Source organism: Neolamprologus multifasciatus, chromosome 12 (assembly GCF_963576455.1).
Source record: "Neolamprologus multifasciatus chromosome 12, fNeoMul1.2, whole genome shotgun sequence".
Taxonomy (NCBI): domain Eukaryota; kingdom Metazoa; phylum Chordata; class Actinopteri; order Cichliformes; family Cichlidae; genus Neolamprologus; species Neolamprologus multifasciatus.
The window spans coordinates 6,928,828-6,947,131 of record NC_140450.1 but is presented as its reverse complement, the minus strand read 5'-3'; the positions used below and the strand labels follow the sequence as shown (position 1 = coordinate 6,947,131).

The following is an 18,304-nucleotide window of genomic DNA, read 5'->3' as shown; positions in this document are numbered from 1 at the left end:
GAAAGAGAAACTGAAAAAGAGAGGAGGAGCAGCAGGGAGAGAAGAAAGGGGGAGGGAAAAAAAAGAAATCTTGTGAAGCATGGAGCACTCAGGGGCCTGCCTCTTGGGTGCTTCTTTCATGTTTGTGTGCGCCTCAACTTGCTGATATTATCTTGGCCGCTCTTCCGGGTGGGGTGTCAGGAGATGTTTCCACTGCGACCTGGCAGGAGCCTCTCTCTTCCTCCCTCTTATCTGTTTTAGCCCCTTTTCAGACTCTTTTCTATTAACCTGACGTCCTCTGAACATGGCGGATTTCTATCTGAATGAGCGCCTGAGTCACTTTTTTCTGGAAAAGTCATGACCGCAGTCTTACGCGCCCTGAGCAAACTTTTTTTTAGCATATGCATATGAACATTTAGAATCTATCAACATGGGATTTTTGGTACTGAAAGCTTTTTGATTTCCAGTTGTAGTTTACCTGTAGTCAGATATTTGGTTGTGTGCTGGTTACACTTGCAGAAATACAATCATCAAGCCATTTGATATCCCTTAAAAATAACCTAGCGTTTAATTAGCTTTTAAAAGTGATCCGCATTAGTAAACATTGACCTTTAGATGAAACAGGAAGTCCTTGGTCTCGTATCTGTCCCACAATAAGAACCGTTGCCAATTGAGGGTAAGGCTTCATACCTGGAAGTGCAAAAAGAACGATCCCCTTCATAGCCTGTGTGCAAGTTGCAGAGGCAGCACAGACAGCAAGAACCTGCTCTTGGTAATAACGGTGCAAAGAATGAAGTTTGGAAAGCATTCAAAACTGCGGCAACCCTACAGAAGAGTGAAATGTGTCCATTGCACACATGCCAAGAAACATGCACGTAAAATTTTGCTCACTCGTGTTGGAAAGTTGATTAAAGGTGTAAAATAAAAATGACAAGTTAGGAATGCGATCGACAGCAAACAGGCACTTTAGTGGACCGATGAAGCAAGCTGAGCTTTAAGGCCTATGTCATGTGACATTCTGTAGACTGTATACTTTCCAAGCCTTTTTTTCCCCCTGTTTGCATTCAAACCACTAATAATGGTGCAGTTTCCAGTGGCCAGTAAATAGTAATGCAGCATCACCTTTTTATTTTCTTGCAGCCTTGTTCCAACCTCCTTATTTTCTACCTACAGTTCCTCACTGTGTGTGAATGCCTAGCAGCAAGGTGAAGTGAACTCGGGGAGTTTTTGTTCCTAATGTATTTCACTCCGATGATTGAATTTTACATATAGACTCAGTGTAGCCTTGACTTCACTATCAGGTCTGTTCTGTGTGTTTTGCTCATTTTTCTGAGGCTAACATTAGTCTTGTAAACAGCAGCTCTTAATCGTTTACCAGTGTTGCACCACTCAAAGTTCCTCCTATATTGAGGAAGTACTTCCAATTTAGCTTATAACTCATAATAAAAGACCCTATAAATAAAGCTCCTAAAATCACCCTGGCACCCACTTTATGCAGGCCACAGGAAAAAAGAGGGCACTGTCTTCAACCTTTACTGGAGCTATAAAAAAAAAGGGTGTGTTGGAACACTCACCCATCTTCCTACTTCAGTTTACCCCCATCACCCCCTCCCAAGTAAGTCTCTCCCCTAAATCACTGCTTTGCCGTGTTTCACGGCACTTGGAGGGACCCAGGGGTCCCACTGCGCTCGTTTCCATGGTCACTGGGAAGCTCCTTGTGTCATGTGGCTCAAAGTGAGCCGTCCCTGGACCGAATTACCCAGCTTTCAATGGGAGGCCAAATGACCATTATTAGACTTCACAGCTAAGGCCTCTATTTAAAGAGAGGAGAAAGGAGCCCCGGGGACTTAAGATGAGAGAGAGATGGAGGGAGAGAAAAAGAAAAGATGAGGCAGGGGGGCAGAGAAATAAGGGGGGGGGAGGAAGAGAGGAGGGGAGAAGAAAGTGCATTTAGCTCTACTATGGATGTTTCTTTTTATTTTCTCCACCTTTACGCTGATTTTTGATCTTTATCACAATTGTTACTTAAAAGTCTGACAACAGCCTGAGCTTAAGCTGTCTTGTCTGTCAGACAGTGAGCAAAAAGACAAAAGAAAAGATGAGCCATGGAAAAAGTAAATCTTAGAAAAGATAGGACCAGACATCCACCCACATCAAGCAAAGCCCTGTCTTTTCTCCCTTCATCTCTAAGCCCGTTGCTTTGTATGGGAATGTGCTTGCGTGCGTGAGAATCCTCGTGTCCCGCGCCTCACTGTGTATGTCAGGGCCGCGTTGTCTGTACGGCTCGAGCCCACGGCCTGGCACAAAAGCTGGAAACTGAAGCCCCGAGGTCCCACACAGCTAATCTGATGCCTCTCCCTGCTATACATGACTCCTCGACTGAAGGGTTAGCGGGGGTGAAAATGGCATCCTGTTCTTGTGGTTCAAACTTCCTTTCATGCTTTGCCAGGGAGGCATGGTTAGGTCCAGCACAAGAAGATGGAGAAGAAGCGATGTGTGCCTAAGCGAGAGTGTGTGTGTGTGTGTGTGTGTGTGTGGGTTGATGTATGAGTGTCATCGGAGCTGGTCGTGCCCTCAGACAGTGAGGTAATGGAAGAAGAGAAAGAGAAACATGTAGATAGGGAGGGGATATTGAATGGGAATGCACCTAGTAGATTCTGGGTAGCACATTAGTATTGTTTACTGGAGACCAGTATAACAATAAAGATCTAACATCTGGATAAGTGATTACATGCTGCAAGAAGAACTTGTAGAAGAAAGTCAGTGAAAAATGTATCGGATAAATATAAGGAATACAAATTTATCTGTAAAATTTTCTTTACAAAATAGCGGTACCTCAAAAACAAGGTGTGTGTGATCCAGAAATGGATTTGTTGACCAGAAGATATTATAACCAAGAGATGACTTGCTGAGAAATGACAGTGTGAGGTGTTTTATTGCAGTAATAGCTGAATAAACACACCTTTATATGGAGGCATTAAGGTCATGCAATATAAAGGTTGGTCGAATCCTATTTGCAGCAGGTCCTGTGTTCTAGTTTCAAGTCCAGTGTCTTCATATAAATATTTTTTAGAAGCCCGCAACAAGTAAAATCTAGTCATGAGAGGAAGAAAAGACTGGAAGAAGAAATAAAAATGCTTTTTTTTTATGTTTTCCAGTGCCATCAAACATCTCACAAGTCCTTAGATTTTTGTCTTGAGGTTTGTAAACTGTCCCAGATTACTTAAAAGGAAACTTTTACATATCAAAAAGGATCTTGGAGTGAAACTGCATATGTGAAAATAGTTGTATCAAGACTTTTCCTTATTATAATTATCTCTTCTCTACTCCATTTGGAGGATACATGCAGTTGATGCCTTTTCAGTGTCGCAGCTAAGCAGACAAGTCTGTGTGCTCGCAACAAATTGGTCACATTGTATCCCAATTTAAAGAAGAATTGTATTCTTCTTTATTCTACATAATCAACCACAGTCGTCCTCCTCTGCTGACCCACTGTTAGGCTTTATAGTGGGGGAAGAAAGGAACAGTAAAAAAAAAGGAGGATGCAAAATAAGGGGAATAGGGCCAAGTCCTGACCCGCTCTGCTGTTTGCCCAGGGAAAGAAGAGAGCAGGCAATGGCAACACCCCCAACCAGCAGGAGGATAGCGTATTACAGGAAAGAGAAGCAACAGCGGCGGTGTCTCTTTCAAGCATGCAGGGGCATGGTCTCCTAAAGCAGCGTCGAGTCAGAGATTAGAGAAAAACCGTATAACTGGAGACGAATTACAGGAAGGGGAGAAGTAGCAGTTTAGCGAAACGCCTCCACTTGACTGAAATAGTTGCATTTTAAACGTTGTGCAAGTTCACAATATAGCAGCGTGGACACTGGGGACAGCAAATATTGTGCTGTTTTGTTTTGTAGAAGAAAAGAAAAGAAATTTTGGCACAACAAATCGATTCAATCACAGTAAACTAGGCATAGCCTGCAGGCCAGACAAGTAAAACTAATTCAGAGGTGCTGTAAAGGTCCATTCTTTCTAATGCCAGCAGGGGGCGACTCCTCTGCCTTACTGACTTTAAAGCTGCCTACTGAAAAACAGCCATACTTCTTTACTTCATGTACAACCCTGTTAAACGCTTGAACAGTAAGTTTATGATTTCAATCACTAGTTTTAAATCTTTTTCAGTCCATCACGATATTCATTTTGTAAATTAGGGTTGCATTTTGCATAAAATAGACAACAAAGGATGACAAGCTTCAAGGCATTTATGGTGGCTGCCTTGCGACTGACGAGATGCCACCACGTGAGCGTCAGTCTCATTCTCATCTGTGGTTTTTAAAAAAACACTGGTGTAACTGTAGCTACAGCCATGTTTTATAGACACCTGCGTCGGCTGCGTATGGCAGGTACACCTGTATGTGTTGTGGTTAGCAGCTAGCCCGGGAGGCAGAACTAGATGTTTTTCTCTTTGTTTGCAGCTGAAAAAGGCTGTTGACTGAGCGAGAGCTTCGGCCGTCTTTTTCAGCTGCGTCTCACGTGCAGTCGACGTTCCAGCTGTTGCAATCAATAAAGCTGTCTACACACACCGTCTAACAGTTTATTCATTCATATTGTGCTCTGACGAGCCGCAACATTAAAACCGCTGACAGGTGGAGTGAATAACCTTGAATTTACATTGATGTTAGTTGACATGTACCACCCATTGGAACAATGCTGCAGACCAAGCGCACCCCGCCCAGAGCAATGGCACACCTCAATGGCGGCGGCATCCCCCAGCAAGACAATAGGAAAAAGTGATTTATAAACAGAATCAGTTTATGACTTTTTTTTATTTTTTAAAAAAGGATAAAAAGTCTTTTTTCAAAGTGATCAGCTAAACCCGCCTGACCTTCTGTTTTAATATTTAACTTTGTTAGTTTGAGGTCAGTATCCTTGGCAGTCAGAGAGAAACACTAGTATTGATCTGTTATGTGCCAAGAGCCTTGCAGGAAGGAAAGCACAAATGTAGTGTCAGCCCAGGCCTGCTGTCTTCTTTAGTTTCATCTGACAGCTCTCTTCAGTTCTTCTGCCTTTGAGTGTTCATTTAAAAAAATTCTTTAAACCCTTTCAAGAAGCTATAATCTAACTTGTATCATAAAATCACTCTTGCATTCATTAAAGTTCTGTGAGGCTGATTAAAATGACGGAAGGCCAAATTAACAATCAGTAATACTAGTAAAATCCCACCAATGAATAACAAGTGGGATCATAGTCAGTCTTTTCCAGTCATGACTTCTCCCACTTTGGCCCCGACGGCTTCTTTTTAGACACTAGGTGGAGAAGAAGCTTTTGAGAAGTAGTGTTCTTGTTCCTAGCCGGATGCTTGTTTATTTTCCTGTGAATCACAAAGGGCAAGAAACCAAAACCGGTAAGAAAACAACATGGGAGGGACGGAGAGGAAAAGTGGAGGAAATTTAATTAGCGGTTGTCCATTCCTCCGGTCTCAATGTTTGGTCTCAGCAGGGCAGAGCAGTGGGCAGCGGGAGGAGAGAAGACTAAAAAGCATCTTGATTAGCGGCAGTCTCAGTCGGTGCATTTGCATCTGTGTTCGTGTTTGTGCAAGTGTGTGTGTGTGTGTGTACGTGCCTGACACCACAGGACATCAAACCACAGGGAGAGATGGGAAACGCTGTCTGTGGTGCAAAACAGGCAAAGATGAGCTCGTGTATTTTTATATACAGAGAGAGATAAAAATGCGACGTATTCTGCGAAAAGTTCGTGTTCAGTGATTGCGCTTCATCCATCATTTGTTGTTTATTGTGCCTTCGGAACGCGCATAAGAAAACCGAAACATTGCTCAAATTTCCTGCCAAAATAAATGTAATTAAAAAGAAAAGCAAGGATAAAACGAAGGCCATATTCAACTCGATGCTTCATGAAAGTCTCTCATTTTGTAAAAACCACAGTGTATCCTCAGAAATCTTTCTTTTTGCCCACATGATGACAACATAATGATATTTCATTGTCTTTTTTACATAATTCTGATCGAGGTTTTCTGTGAAAACATGTTTTTGTTTCATTTTGTTTTGTTTTGGTTAATTCAATCTGCTATCCGTGTTCAAAACAATTGCGCTAAAAACGGCAATGTTATAACATTCGAGCACACATTCTCATCTGGTGTTTCCTGGAGATTATAGCCACGGGAGAGCGGTTAAAGAGAATATGACGCCACTGACAGGTGAACATACTGTTGACTGTTGCACTGAATACAATTCATTTGAAAATGGTAACATTTGAAGCCAATGTTTAAACGTTACGGCCTTCTTGGCCGAGATTCCAAGAAATCTGCGGGGATCCAAAAATGTGTTGTTAACAGACACGTGCCACAGATTGGCTTGTCGGTGGTGTCGCTCGATGAGTCATGAGAGCGTCTCCTTCACGAAAATCAAAACCGCCTTTTTTTGAAAGCGGGCGACGAGGGGAAAGGCTACACTAAAAACAACAATGTGGTCCGAGTTTGACAAGCAGGAGGTATACCATCGCCTCGATGTCCTCCATTGTTGTGGTGTTCATGCCACAAATGACGCCACGGTACTTTATAGCATTGCTATACAGACCCCATTAGGTGGTCCTCGATTGTAATGGAAAACAAGCAAAACTGAGTCGAGCCGTGCATGTACTAGTGGAAAAGGGCTAATAGTGTCTCAAATTCATTGGAGAAAAATGGTAAAATGGCCTGTATTTATATAGCGCTTTACTAGTCCCTAAGGACCCCAAAGCGCTTTAGAAAAGACATCAAAACCAAAAAACATGGGTTAGTTGTAATCTTCTTTGTTATTTTTTTTCCTTCTAGGAAGTGAAGTTTATAATTCCTTCCTATAAAGTGACATGCAGCTTAAAGATGTTCATAGCAAACATGATACTTGGTATATGGGTTTTGATTACATGCTGCTTTTTACAGACTGCAGAGCTGCTGGGAATAGTAGGTAAAGGTGCATTCCATTTGAAGTGGGAAGTTTGAAATTTCAACTTCCAGGTTGGAATTTTCAGCTGGAATGCCCCCTCATGTTGGATTCCCCACTTGGAAAGTCCACCAACTCTGACTTTGCAATCCATGATGGCAGCAGCAGCGCTCATATTTATATTACCGATGGACAACAATGCAAACTTCTCACATGCTTCTCTCTTTGAAATGTTTCTGAATAAAATCACGTCTACAGGAGGGGAAAATGTGAGTTCAGCCAGGCAGAATCGAATCAACAAATAAAGAACGGAAAATCGATCCGGCGTTTAATGGCTGGTACTTTGTGTTTTTTAAGGTCACATTTTGAACAGAGACTAAAGCAAACACCCACAACTGTTTGCCAGCATTGAGGACTGCTAGCTTTTTTTATGGCATTACTTTTCATTTTGGATTCTGTCAGAGCTTTATGAGTTTAGTTTAGATAAGTCGGGACTTGGTATTGTAGATAAGTGTGCATGAGCACCACTATGCATGAGTCTTATTATGAGGGACAGGGAGCACTCCCAACTACACCTCCCTCTCCCTCCCTCTCTCTCTCTCTGTGTCTCAACTCTTTAATGGGGTCGGCTCCTTGCCAAGTTCCACTGGCAGGCCTCCTCAGAGGTGCCCCCTCACACACCCATGCGCGCACACACATATTTTGATAGCACAGTTCACTTGTATAATGCTGGTTATGCAATAATGGGTGAATGGCCACCCAATATTGTGCGCTGAGGCAGATACAGAAATGGAGAGGGGACACTGGTGTCCCACACATCAGCCATGGAGGGACAAATCCCAAAGGGCCACTACAAAGGCGGGCTAATGGACCGCCCCAAAAAAATCTGTTTTTTTTCTTTAGTCCAGCAATATCAAGAGAGATCATGAATATGGATGATTTTGTCAGAAATGACAGATGATGTGTAGTCTTTGTCCACCAAAAACCTCAGAATAGTGACTCTAGGTGAAAGCTCTTTGCCTCCTAAGGAAACCTGGAAATCTCTGCTTTTTCTGCCTCACTTTTTACTTCAGTGCAAAGAAAGTCCTTTGGCTGCACTTAGGGGAACTGATTACAGTGTCACAGTGACAAAGATAGTCATTTCATGCTGTGTGTGTGTGTGTGTGTGCGTGCGTCCTGGTCAATTATATGTGCAGCACAGAGATGGGGTCGAGGGTCAGTGTACCTGAAGTTTGCCTCCTCTTTGTCTGATAGTAAGTTCATTATATCTGCTCCAGATTTCTACGTCTCTCTCAATCTGTCATCCTGGACAAATCTCACAACTATTCATAAATACTGAGTCATAAAAACAAAATATGTTAAATTTAGTCTAATTCAAGCGAACTTACAATGAAATGATTCAAATCAGGATCAATAGAATTAAATTAAACACACAAATTACATACTTGCACACATCCTGCTTCACAGCAGGCTTAAGGGTTGGACCACACATTTTATTCGAATGTATTTTACTCAGTTTTAAGTCTTATTGTTTGAGGGACAAAACTGTTTCTTTCATGTTTATTACAAAATGATAGAAAAACTCTGATAGCCAAGCCTGTGAGCTATCTTAAACCAACGAATGGCTAATAGTCATGTCATTAATCTGGCAAAGACAAGCAAATATATACCACCCCGACAGCCAGATATTTTTCTAGAAATTGGCAAAGCTGGGAGAAAAAAGCAGTAAAGACCTAACTTGTAAACATCAGATAAAAGTGTGGTTCCTACGAACAGTGAACCCTTCCCCAGCAGCTCAAATGAAACCATGATTTATGGCAGATCTGCGCTCCAGTGATCGGACGCCATCTGAACATGTTTTCATTTGGGAATGAGCTTCCCGGGGAGTCTCACCAGGTCAGACCTAATAACATTTACTTATCACTTTCAACGCCGCAGCCGCATTAACAGGTAGGCGTGTACACGATGCCTCTCGTGCTTCTTTCGGAGTTGCTTATCCCATTAAAAGACACGATTATTGTGATGGATCGCCCAATCTAGAAGTGGGCGTGGGAAATGTACTATAACCCTGTAGCACCGTGTGGCACGCTCGCACAGACCCTGATGAAGTAACATTGACATTATGCCAGCAGATCATTAAAGATTCTTGTCATCTTAAACAAATTTTAGGGTTTAAACCGTTCTTTTATTCGGCGTCCTTTCTCCTCAGCACATGGTGACCAGGTCAGCATCCACTTCCTTACTTCCTCTTATCTGCATGTTGGATATTAATGGCAGTCGCTGAGCTCACTGAGTGCTCTAAGTGATTCTTTCCCCCGTGTGTTTACTTTGGGTAAACTGTCAGTTTATATGAAAGTGGTTGAATGGAGAGGAGCTCAAAGAGGCCTGCCGGCCCCCATCCCCCATCGGTGTGACACACAAGTGGATTTTTATGTGCTCCGTAAATATTTGAAATGGTGCCTTAGACTGCCCTTAGGACTTTTGTAACACGCTGCAGCTGCGAAAAAGCATTAATATTTAAAAAAAAGGGAGCGAATGGGCGAGTTCAAAAGTTTGTGAGGATGGAATCAGAAACTGAACAGTGACTCGACACTAGTCAGGTGTTTTTAGCACGTCGAGGTTTTCTGAGTGACACTGTGTCCTTGTAAATGGTTTCACAATAGCGCGGCTTTAATATTACAGTCGTCATGTCATGACACAACAGTAAGCAGATCCGGCAGGATCGCTAAACCTGCTGATTAAATGACACACAGGCCAAAACAGTTATGTCAAGTATCTGTAAACAGAAAAACATGTTACGACAGAGCAACAGTTTGTCGGTGAAGTGCTCACATCAAACGGCGGGAGATGAAGAAGGATGAGTAAGGTGAGTAAGTGCTCCAAATCCTGCTGTTTTGAAAATGTCACGGTAATACAGCCAGGTTTTGTCTGCTGAAGTTCAGCATCCACGGAGAACAAAGGAGAGACGTTTCAGAAATGCTTTTCTTTCGCTCGGCTGCAAAGGCGTCCAATCAGATGAAGCGTAGCCACATTGAAAACTCTGATTTTATTTTAGCTGAATGTAAATAATGTCTCGGCACACATGCCTTCCCTGAAAGGGAGTGAGAAAGGACATGAAAAAAAAAAGAGGGGGTGACCACATATGAGAAAATCCACGGGAGAAAAGTATGCCTTTATCTTTTAATAAACGGTAAAGCCAGGAGGCAACATGAAATTACAGCATAATAGCAGTGGAGAGTCTTCTGAAGACTTAATTGCCTTAATTATAGCAGTGCGGAGAGAGAGAGAGAGCGAGAGAGGGAGCAGGAAAGGAAAGCATGAGCAGAAGGAGGAAGAAGGAAATAAAAACAAGGGAAGCAGAGGAGAAGAAAGAGGTAGCAGTGAGATCGAAGAGCTGGAGCGTGAGACAGATGTTGCAGGTGTATCCAGGTGTAGTTCGGCCTGTGGTTTTCTGTTAAACATGCATTTATAAACGCACACGGATGGCTCTGTGTGTGTCACAGAGTTAATATGCCAACCCTCGGTCCGTGTGAATGACGGAGCGAGTTCTACACCGAGAGGAGACTCTTTCCAGACGAGTGAAAATTTCGCTCCCTCAGATCTTACAAGCTGGCAGGTTTACTTAGGGATGCTAAACATAGCTTTCATTTTCCTCTGCGTCTAGACTTGAGTCCTCAGTGCTTTCTGCTGCGGTTTCTGTTCACTCGGGGATGATTGTACCCTAATTCTAATGTCTCCGAGCCAGCGGGAAGTTTGTTTAGCCAGCATTATCGTGAAGTACCTGTAAACCCCCCCACCACCACCATTTTGGCAGGCAGTTCAGGTTGAGAGTTCAGCTGACTTTTGAGCATGGATGACTGATCAAGAGAGAGGGAGAGAGATCACGTCTCAGCTTTGAGAAAAATATTAACTTTTTTGCAGGATTTCACAGTGAGACCGTTTTCGGTTTGCCTTGTTTTTGACCACCTCTGTTTGCCTCGCAGGGATTTTGTCCTCGTATGTTTACTGTTTGATTCACGGATAAAGATCAAATCTTGCAAACTACCGTTTGTTGAGTTAAAAAGTACAAAAGATGGGGAATCGCGGTAATCGAATATTATCTGAACACTTTATAGCGGTTCAAGTTCTTGATCATTGAATCTCCACTGGTGAAAGAAGCTCTGTTTAAATATAATTCACTTCAAAGGTGTCAAAAGTAAAAGTACTTCTGCAGTAAAATGATCTTCTTAGTTTTTATTGTATTTTTTATTATAGATGACATTGTTATTCACTCATTATCACAAACCAGGGTGCTTGGGAGTAACTTAAATAAGTTTGTTGTATTTTATGAAATTACACCACACTACAGAAATAGTTCAATAATTACATCACTACATATGTCGACAATGTACCAGTACATGGTGGTAAACATACCACCAAAATTCCCATCTCCTTGTTTCTTGAAGAATTCATCTTTAATGTTATATTAGTTTTTCTAAAACCCAAATATTGTAAACTGTTACTTGTCAGGCAACTTTCTGTCTTATTGCAACATCCATCGCTGAAATAGCCGACAGCATCGGTCAGTCCTGATCTCGTCTTTAAGTCCGAATGAGAAGATCAAAACGCCATCGTGACTTCCTTCCCGATAAGCTTAATGACCAGACCTCTTTGAAATCCCTGTTGAATCTCAATGAAAGCCCACTTTTCTAGTGTGCAATTCATCTTTTTTTTTTTTTTTTGAAAGGTTTACCACAGACGACTTGGTGCTGTCTCAGATTTCTTGCACAATGACTCGTTAAACCCAGTTTGACTCGCTGAAATAAACCGTATTTTAGTTCTGAGCAAATTTTTAACCGTATTAATCCATCTTTTGGTGTCCGAAGATTGCATTTTTTTTTTACGGTGTTTTTTAAGCGAGCCGGTTTGCCTGTGGGTGCATTTTTGTTGTCGTCAGGCAAGTCCCTGCACTGCAGCGCGGGCCTGCCCGAGTGGAGATTCTTCAGGAGGGAGATCTCTTTCTTCTCAAAGCGTCTTACCAAGAGCTATTAATTATTAACTGGGAGAGCTAACATCAAAGGAGCAGACTTGTGCTGAATTAAATGGGGGGCTGGAGCCTGGCAGCGTGGAGCTGAGAGAAAACTGGGTGAGAGGGAAAAGCCGATTCCACACCGCTCGCTTTTGAACTTTCCAAGTACAGAAGTTCAAGAAAAAAGGAGAAAGAAAAGAGCAATGCTAGTTTATGTAAAGGAAGCAGAACGAAAGAGAAAGTTGGAAGCGCTCGTATTTATTGCGTGTTGCTGTTGTTTTTCATGGGGCTTTCCTTCACTGCTGGGAATGATTGATTCAGTTTGTTCAGTTAATTAGTCTTTAATGAGCTATGAAAGCCAGATTCATAAACATCTTGTCTATGGATTAAGCCAAGGGGAAATCTAATTAAGACAGCTTGAAATTCAGAGACATGATATGTTTACATTTTCCTGAAGCTGATGTTCACTCAGAGTCACTCAGAGTCAAGCCCCCCCTGTATCAGAGGACTTTTGTTCCTTTTGTTTTTCTTCCCCTGTGCTGTAAAATAAGCCCATGTCCTGAAAATCTAACTATTCTATACAGTTTCATTATTTGCTGTGAATGCAAGTAGTAGCAGTGGACTGTGTGAAGGAATTAAAGGCTGCCAGTTAAGTTGGAAAAAGTTTATTTCAAACTTGCTTTAACTTCACCTGCTTGTTCTTGGACAGCTATGTTAATCATTACCACCTTCCTACAGACTCAGAAACACACAGGAAACTTAAGAGTGTCGCGCAAGCATCCTGTAGAAAAGCTAATCTAGGGTAAAGTCACAAAAAATGATATTGAATGATGGATTATTTTGAATTTAAAAGCCTTTTTACTTTTCTTCACTCCTCATTTTTAACACACGGGACGTTTAGTGGCCCGTTTTTACAATTCTCTGCCATCCTATAGACTCGCTCATGACAAGTAATTGATAAATTAGTCAGCAATTATTGTCAGTTGAAGCCTTTGTGACATGATGCGACATATAGCTACCAATTAGACAAATATAACTTGAATAGCGCACCAAGTTATTGGTGCGCTATCTACCAATAACTTGGTGCGCACTTTACAAGCCTTTGATTTGAGGAGCGCTGAGGGCCTTTTTGAGCCCCACGGTGGTCTTTCTACTGACCTACGTGGCTGCCCTTTTGACAAATGATGTTGAAAGTTGCTCAACATCCCATTGTTGAATGTTGTTACCTCAGAAATCAACACGATATGTTGGGAAAAGAGCAATTGCGCCTCCCCCGCACATACCACCGCTCCGTGTCCGTCCTCCGTGCCTGCAGAGTGGAGCGGTGACACTCTGCAGCCAGTCGGCAGCGGAGTCACAGCACTGTACATTGTCACTTTGATCTTCACCGCCCCCCCGTCCCTGTTCCCTCCAGTTATGAAGAACGCTGGCAAGAGCCCAAGGGCACTTGATAATACCAGGATATGATCCAGCCGCGCTCTTTTAGATCATGTAGTGTAGACATCAAAACGCTGTCTAAATAGGGCACCGTGAATCAGGCGGGGTGAGAACGGGTTGTAGGGGAAGGCAGGAGTTAAGATAAAGGAACTATTTTTTTTCCCTGACGAGGGGAAGCCAATTTGGATTCTGCAAGGAGATACTCGGGGTTCTGCAGATCCAAGCATTTCCTTTATCTTTTGCCTTTAGCAGAACTCTTCAAAAGGCCTCTGTGCTATGACTTTCCCCCCTCTCGGATGAAAGGAGCTCCCAGTTTTAACAGCTGGAAATCCACGATAACTTTATTTAACTTTTCTAAACCTGCACAGCACAGTTGCATCACACGGAGCCGTGCATGCGTTAGTTCCTTATGGAAGCGTTTAAGTCTCTGTCGTATTATTAACTTAATACGGCGCAGATATACGTGGAATGACATCATGGCGGCCTGTGGAGAACGCCACATGTGCATCCGAGCAAATGTTGTCCCCGGCTTGTTTACGTCTCATCTGTTCGGTTTAATTCTTCCTTCTCGTTTTCTCACTTCAGATAATGTGTGTGAAGGTTACACTCGGGCAGAGAACTCCCTCTAGTGGCCTTGAGTAAAATGTGAAATCCAACTTTGGGAGTTGAGTGTCTTTATCGGTATGATTATGCATTCCCCGGCTTTTTTCCCCCCCCAATATATCTAATGATTACTTTGTTCTGTGTTGGCAGGCAAAGAGAGCGGTGCAGCGGGGAGCCACAGCCGTCATCTTTGATGTATCTGAGAATCCGGATGCCATCGACCAGGTTTGTACACACAGAGAATTACTCCGGCATTCACGCTCTCAACAGCACTGAAACAGTCTAATCTGTCTCGGTCTCTCCATGAAAGACTCCGCTTTTCATTTCTGAATGAAGCTTAGCAGCTTGCCCTGCCCTTCTGGCTGGCAGCGTATGAGTGTGTGTGTGTGTGTGTGTACAAACAATGATCTTTCTATCTTTAGTTCTGTTCAAAAGCACGCGGATCAGCCTCGCTCATTCAGCCATTCCGGGCCTTTCAACTCTCCCAACTTGTGTTTGGAGGAGTGCACCTCACTCTGTGAGGACTGAAAATTGATATCCAGGTTCAGCTTTCACTAGACCATGACCAAACTCTGTTGAGCTCACAATTGCACAGGTAGCATACTTTACTTCACCCCCTGAGAGCGTTCTTTGAGCGCAAGTTTAGGGGAGCACAGGCTAAAGTAAGAAAGCACATCTCTCGTCACACAAATCGAGACAGTGTTCCCGACTCCCGTGTCTCTGCCGTTAAGAGGTATAATACTCGAGTTGCTCCTCTTGAACGCCTTTGTCGCAAGAATTCTCCTGCGGTATTCATCCCTGCCACACCAGGCCTGGACTTGCAGGTTTTTTTTTTTTTCCCTCTCTCCTCGCCTCTTCTTCTCTGCTGCCGGATCATAAAGCGCGTAGCTGAGAGATAAAAGGGATTGCGCGCCGACCACATGAAAGGCAGCGCTAGGCGGCTGTGTTAAATTCCCCCGAGAGGCTTTTCCAGTCAGAGCAGCCCGATCAGCAGAGACAGGAGTCACAAGGCCGAGGGGCAGGGAGGAGGAGCTTAAAGAGAATTAAGGTCCTGGGGCCAAAATTAGGAGGAGCTTTATAAACTTAATGTACTTGACCTCCCTTTTCCTCTGTTTAGACTGTAATGTAGGGCCAAGTGCCACTTGGAGTTTTGTTTTGGGAAAAGTTAAGATTATGGTTAACTTTGTGCTTGTGCACTCTATTTGTATTTTTAGCTATAGTTTTTATTGGGGCATTACTTGTTAAAGAGGAAACTCGAGTTGCAGTGGAATGGTTTCTCAGAGTAAGAGCAGCTCACCAGAATCAAGCGGGAGATCAAAAGTTTCAGCATCTATACTTTTAAACCAGAACATACAGTAATTCACTGGGGAACATGACGACAGCAGAAGAAATAGCAATGTGAATATATCTTCGGTATTTCCCTTGGGCTTTTCAAATTACAGATTCCAACCAGCAGACGAGCGGGAAGAACAGAGAGGGCGAGGAGGAGTAAAGGAGTATGCCAACTGACTCAAAAGCCAGAACATACTATTCACTGACTATTTCCTCCTACTCCCTCTGGCAAACGTGGCCGCAGTTTCCATGTCTCGGGCCTATAGGTCATTTTTCCCAGCTGGGAAAAGTTTAAAACCTTTTACATTTGCAAAGGTCGCCGGTTTCTCTTCGCCTCATATCCTCTTTGTCTCACACTACATATGCTAATTGGTGTAGAACAATCCACCAGAGAGTGGTTTAAAATTGTTGGAGTTGAATAAAAAAGAACAATCAGTCCTGGGCATAATTAAAAAGGCCTCATTTTTGCATATTTGACACAAGGTTTTATATCCACAGACCAAACTTCAGCTCAAGCAACCCTTTCCATTAACTGTTTTTATATATATAAAAACAGCTTGAAATTAAAACTATAATGGAGCTAAAAAAAACAAAGGTTCAACCTGTCCGTACCTCCATATTGCAGTGGTCTGTTTTGATTCCAGACAGACACACACATTTCCCCTGGGGTTTGCGACGGGAAGGGGATCTGGCTTAAGACTTTGCCTGAATCGAAACATGCGGAGCGACCCGCTGTGGCGTCCCCTGGAGACGAGGGATCCGCTATTTCCACTAATTAAGGAGGAAGGGCAGTTCTGACTGTGAAAGCACAAACTTATCGGTTAACTTGCGATTGACTAATACCGCAGATAATCCTCCATTATGATACAGAATAACCGAGATTTATAAAAATAGAGTGAAAACTAGCGACCGAGCGCATGAGCTCAACAGTAAAGTGTTTACAGGGTCAGTACAGAAAGATGTTCAGCCACACTTCTTTAGGACCAGAGCTCTGATTGGAACCATAGCTGTCGCCACGAACAAGACCGGAAAGCTACGTCTATGTTTTATGGAAAAAAAAAAAGAAAGATGATTTTTTTTTTTGGATCATCTAAAAATAACCTAGATATAAGAAAGCCTTAAACAGTAACGTTCAGCTAATGTGAGTTTCTCTCATTGTCTTCACACGAGGTCGGACATTGAAGTTATCATTGTGTGTGACATAGTGCTTTGGTGCCACCCTCTCAGTTGATATGTTATTGGAAACAAACTATATTAGTTACTTGACCCCTTCCTTTAACCAGCTTTGTTCTGATTGGCTGCACGTTGCAAGAAGAAGGTGGCTGGGGCATCTGCGCTCATACAGGGCCACAAAAAAACCTGTAAATGTGGAGTTATACATAGACAGACCGCATTATTTAAAACCTCGGCCGTGCATACCAGGTCCCTTTTGAACACGACAGCTTTCATGTCAAAATTACAAAACCGGACTAATTTAGTTAGAAAATTAGACCGACACGTGTGTCTCATGTGTCGTCTTTCTCTGTCTCTTCAGCTCAACCAGGTTGCTGAGGATCCCTTGAAGCGGCCGGTGGTTTACGTGAAGGGCAACGACGCCGTCAAACTGATGAACATCGTCAACAAGCAGAAAGTGGCCCGTGCTCGGATACAACACAGACCGCCGAGGGTAAGTGCTTACTCACAAAAAACACCCTCAAAATCGCTGAGTGTAGACGGAGTGCATGTGTGTGGGACAAATCTCGGGCGCATGCGAGGAACTTGGGGATGAGGTGAACATGTTTGTGAGGCCCACGCGGCGAAACAGCGCAGAGAAGCTTTGGATGTGAAGACAAACGAAAATTCCAGCTGTGAAATCTGACCCCTTTTCCTTTCTTCTCTGCTCTTCGCTGCCCCGAGGCCAAAGACTTTTTCGCAGCGCTTTGAGAGATTAATATCGGCCGTTCAAAGAGCTGTTTGTTTGCTCGGAATATTTGATAAGAGACCTGCACACTTTGAGGTCAAATAACTTGACATAATGAAACCTCAAGAGAAAGAATTGGTGATGAGAGAGACTTTTCATGGAGCAGTGTAGTAAAAACAACGTATTATTATTGCTACTGACTCGTTGTTTAAGCTCTAGTCTGCAGAATGGTCTCAACTGTGTAGTTGTAGCTCGAACCTGTGCAAATTCTCACACAGTGAGAAGACAGTGATGCACGTGGCAAAGCGAACTGGCCAGCATGTATAATCATCCACGTATCTGTTCTTTAACACGCCACTGAATTATGCATGAAGGTTGCATTTTAGATTATTTGCATTGAGCGGCGAATGAGTCACAGCTTTGCGTGTTCTGGTCTGCTGAGCGAGTAACAAAAACTATAATCAAATATGTCGAAATGCCAGTAAATGGAATTTTCTTTCTTTTTAAATGCAAGCCTTTATACGATGAAATAACCCTTTTAATGAGACACATGTGTTTCTGTTGCTTTCCTTTTTTCCACAGCAGCCCACAGAGTATTTTGACATGGGCATCTTTCTGGCCTTCTTCGTGGTGGTGTCGTTGGTTTGCCTCATTTTGCTCATCAAGATCAAACTGAAGCAGAGAAGAAGCCAGGTTAGTGAGGAGCTCGAATAACTTGAGAAACTGTTTCATAATATTGCCAGTCTGAGTGTGTCACGACCAAACGTATGCCCGCGTCATGCTGAAAACACACCCAGATATACGACGCCGTGCCTTGTTTTTCCAGTCAGCACGACTGGAGGCGTTGCGTCAGGCGACAGTAGCTCCGCCGCTGATTGATTCCCCTTCTGTGCCGACAAAAAGCTCTCGGTGGAGGCTTACGTCGGGCGCATGAATCAGGATTAGCATTCGGTTAATGCTGATGCGAGGCTGGCTGGAGGAGCCAAGCGTGCAGAGATGTCATGACGGCGCATAAAACCTGCAGCGGCATTCGTCGAGACAGGTGTAATCCTGCCAGCAGACATCTGTGCACAGGCTGCGAACGCAGACACGCTTTCCTTCTTTTTATGTGCGTGTGCATGT

The 18,304-nt window shown here is 43.2% G+C and overlaps 1 protein-coding gene across 3 annotated transcripts in view; it reads left to right on the top strand.

Moving 5' to 3' along the window:
* The window catches only part of znrf3 (zinc and ring finger 3), a 65,931-nt gene that overhangs the window by 40,538 nt on the left and 7,089 nt on the right, over positions 1 to 18,304 (top strand). For 2 of the 3 annotated variants that reach the window (XM_085179727.1, XM_085179729.1), the window contains exons 3-5: positions 14,101 to 14,175; positions 16,817 to 16,948; positions 17,765 to 17,875. In XM_085179727.1, the coding sequence (XP_085035853.1) occupies positions 14,101 to 14,175; positions 16,817 to 16,948; positions 17,765 to 17,875 (318 nt within the window). The remainder of the gene's footprint in view (positions 1 to 14,100; positions 14,176 to 16,816; positions 16,949 to 17,764; positions 17,876 to 18,304) is intronic. The other variant, XM_085179728.1, reaches the window with a different exon arrangement.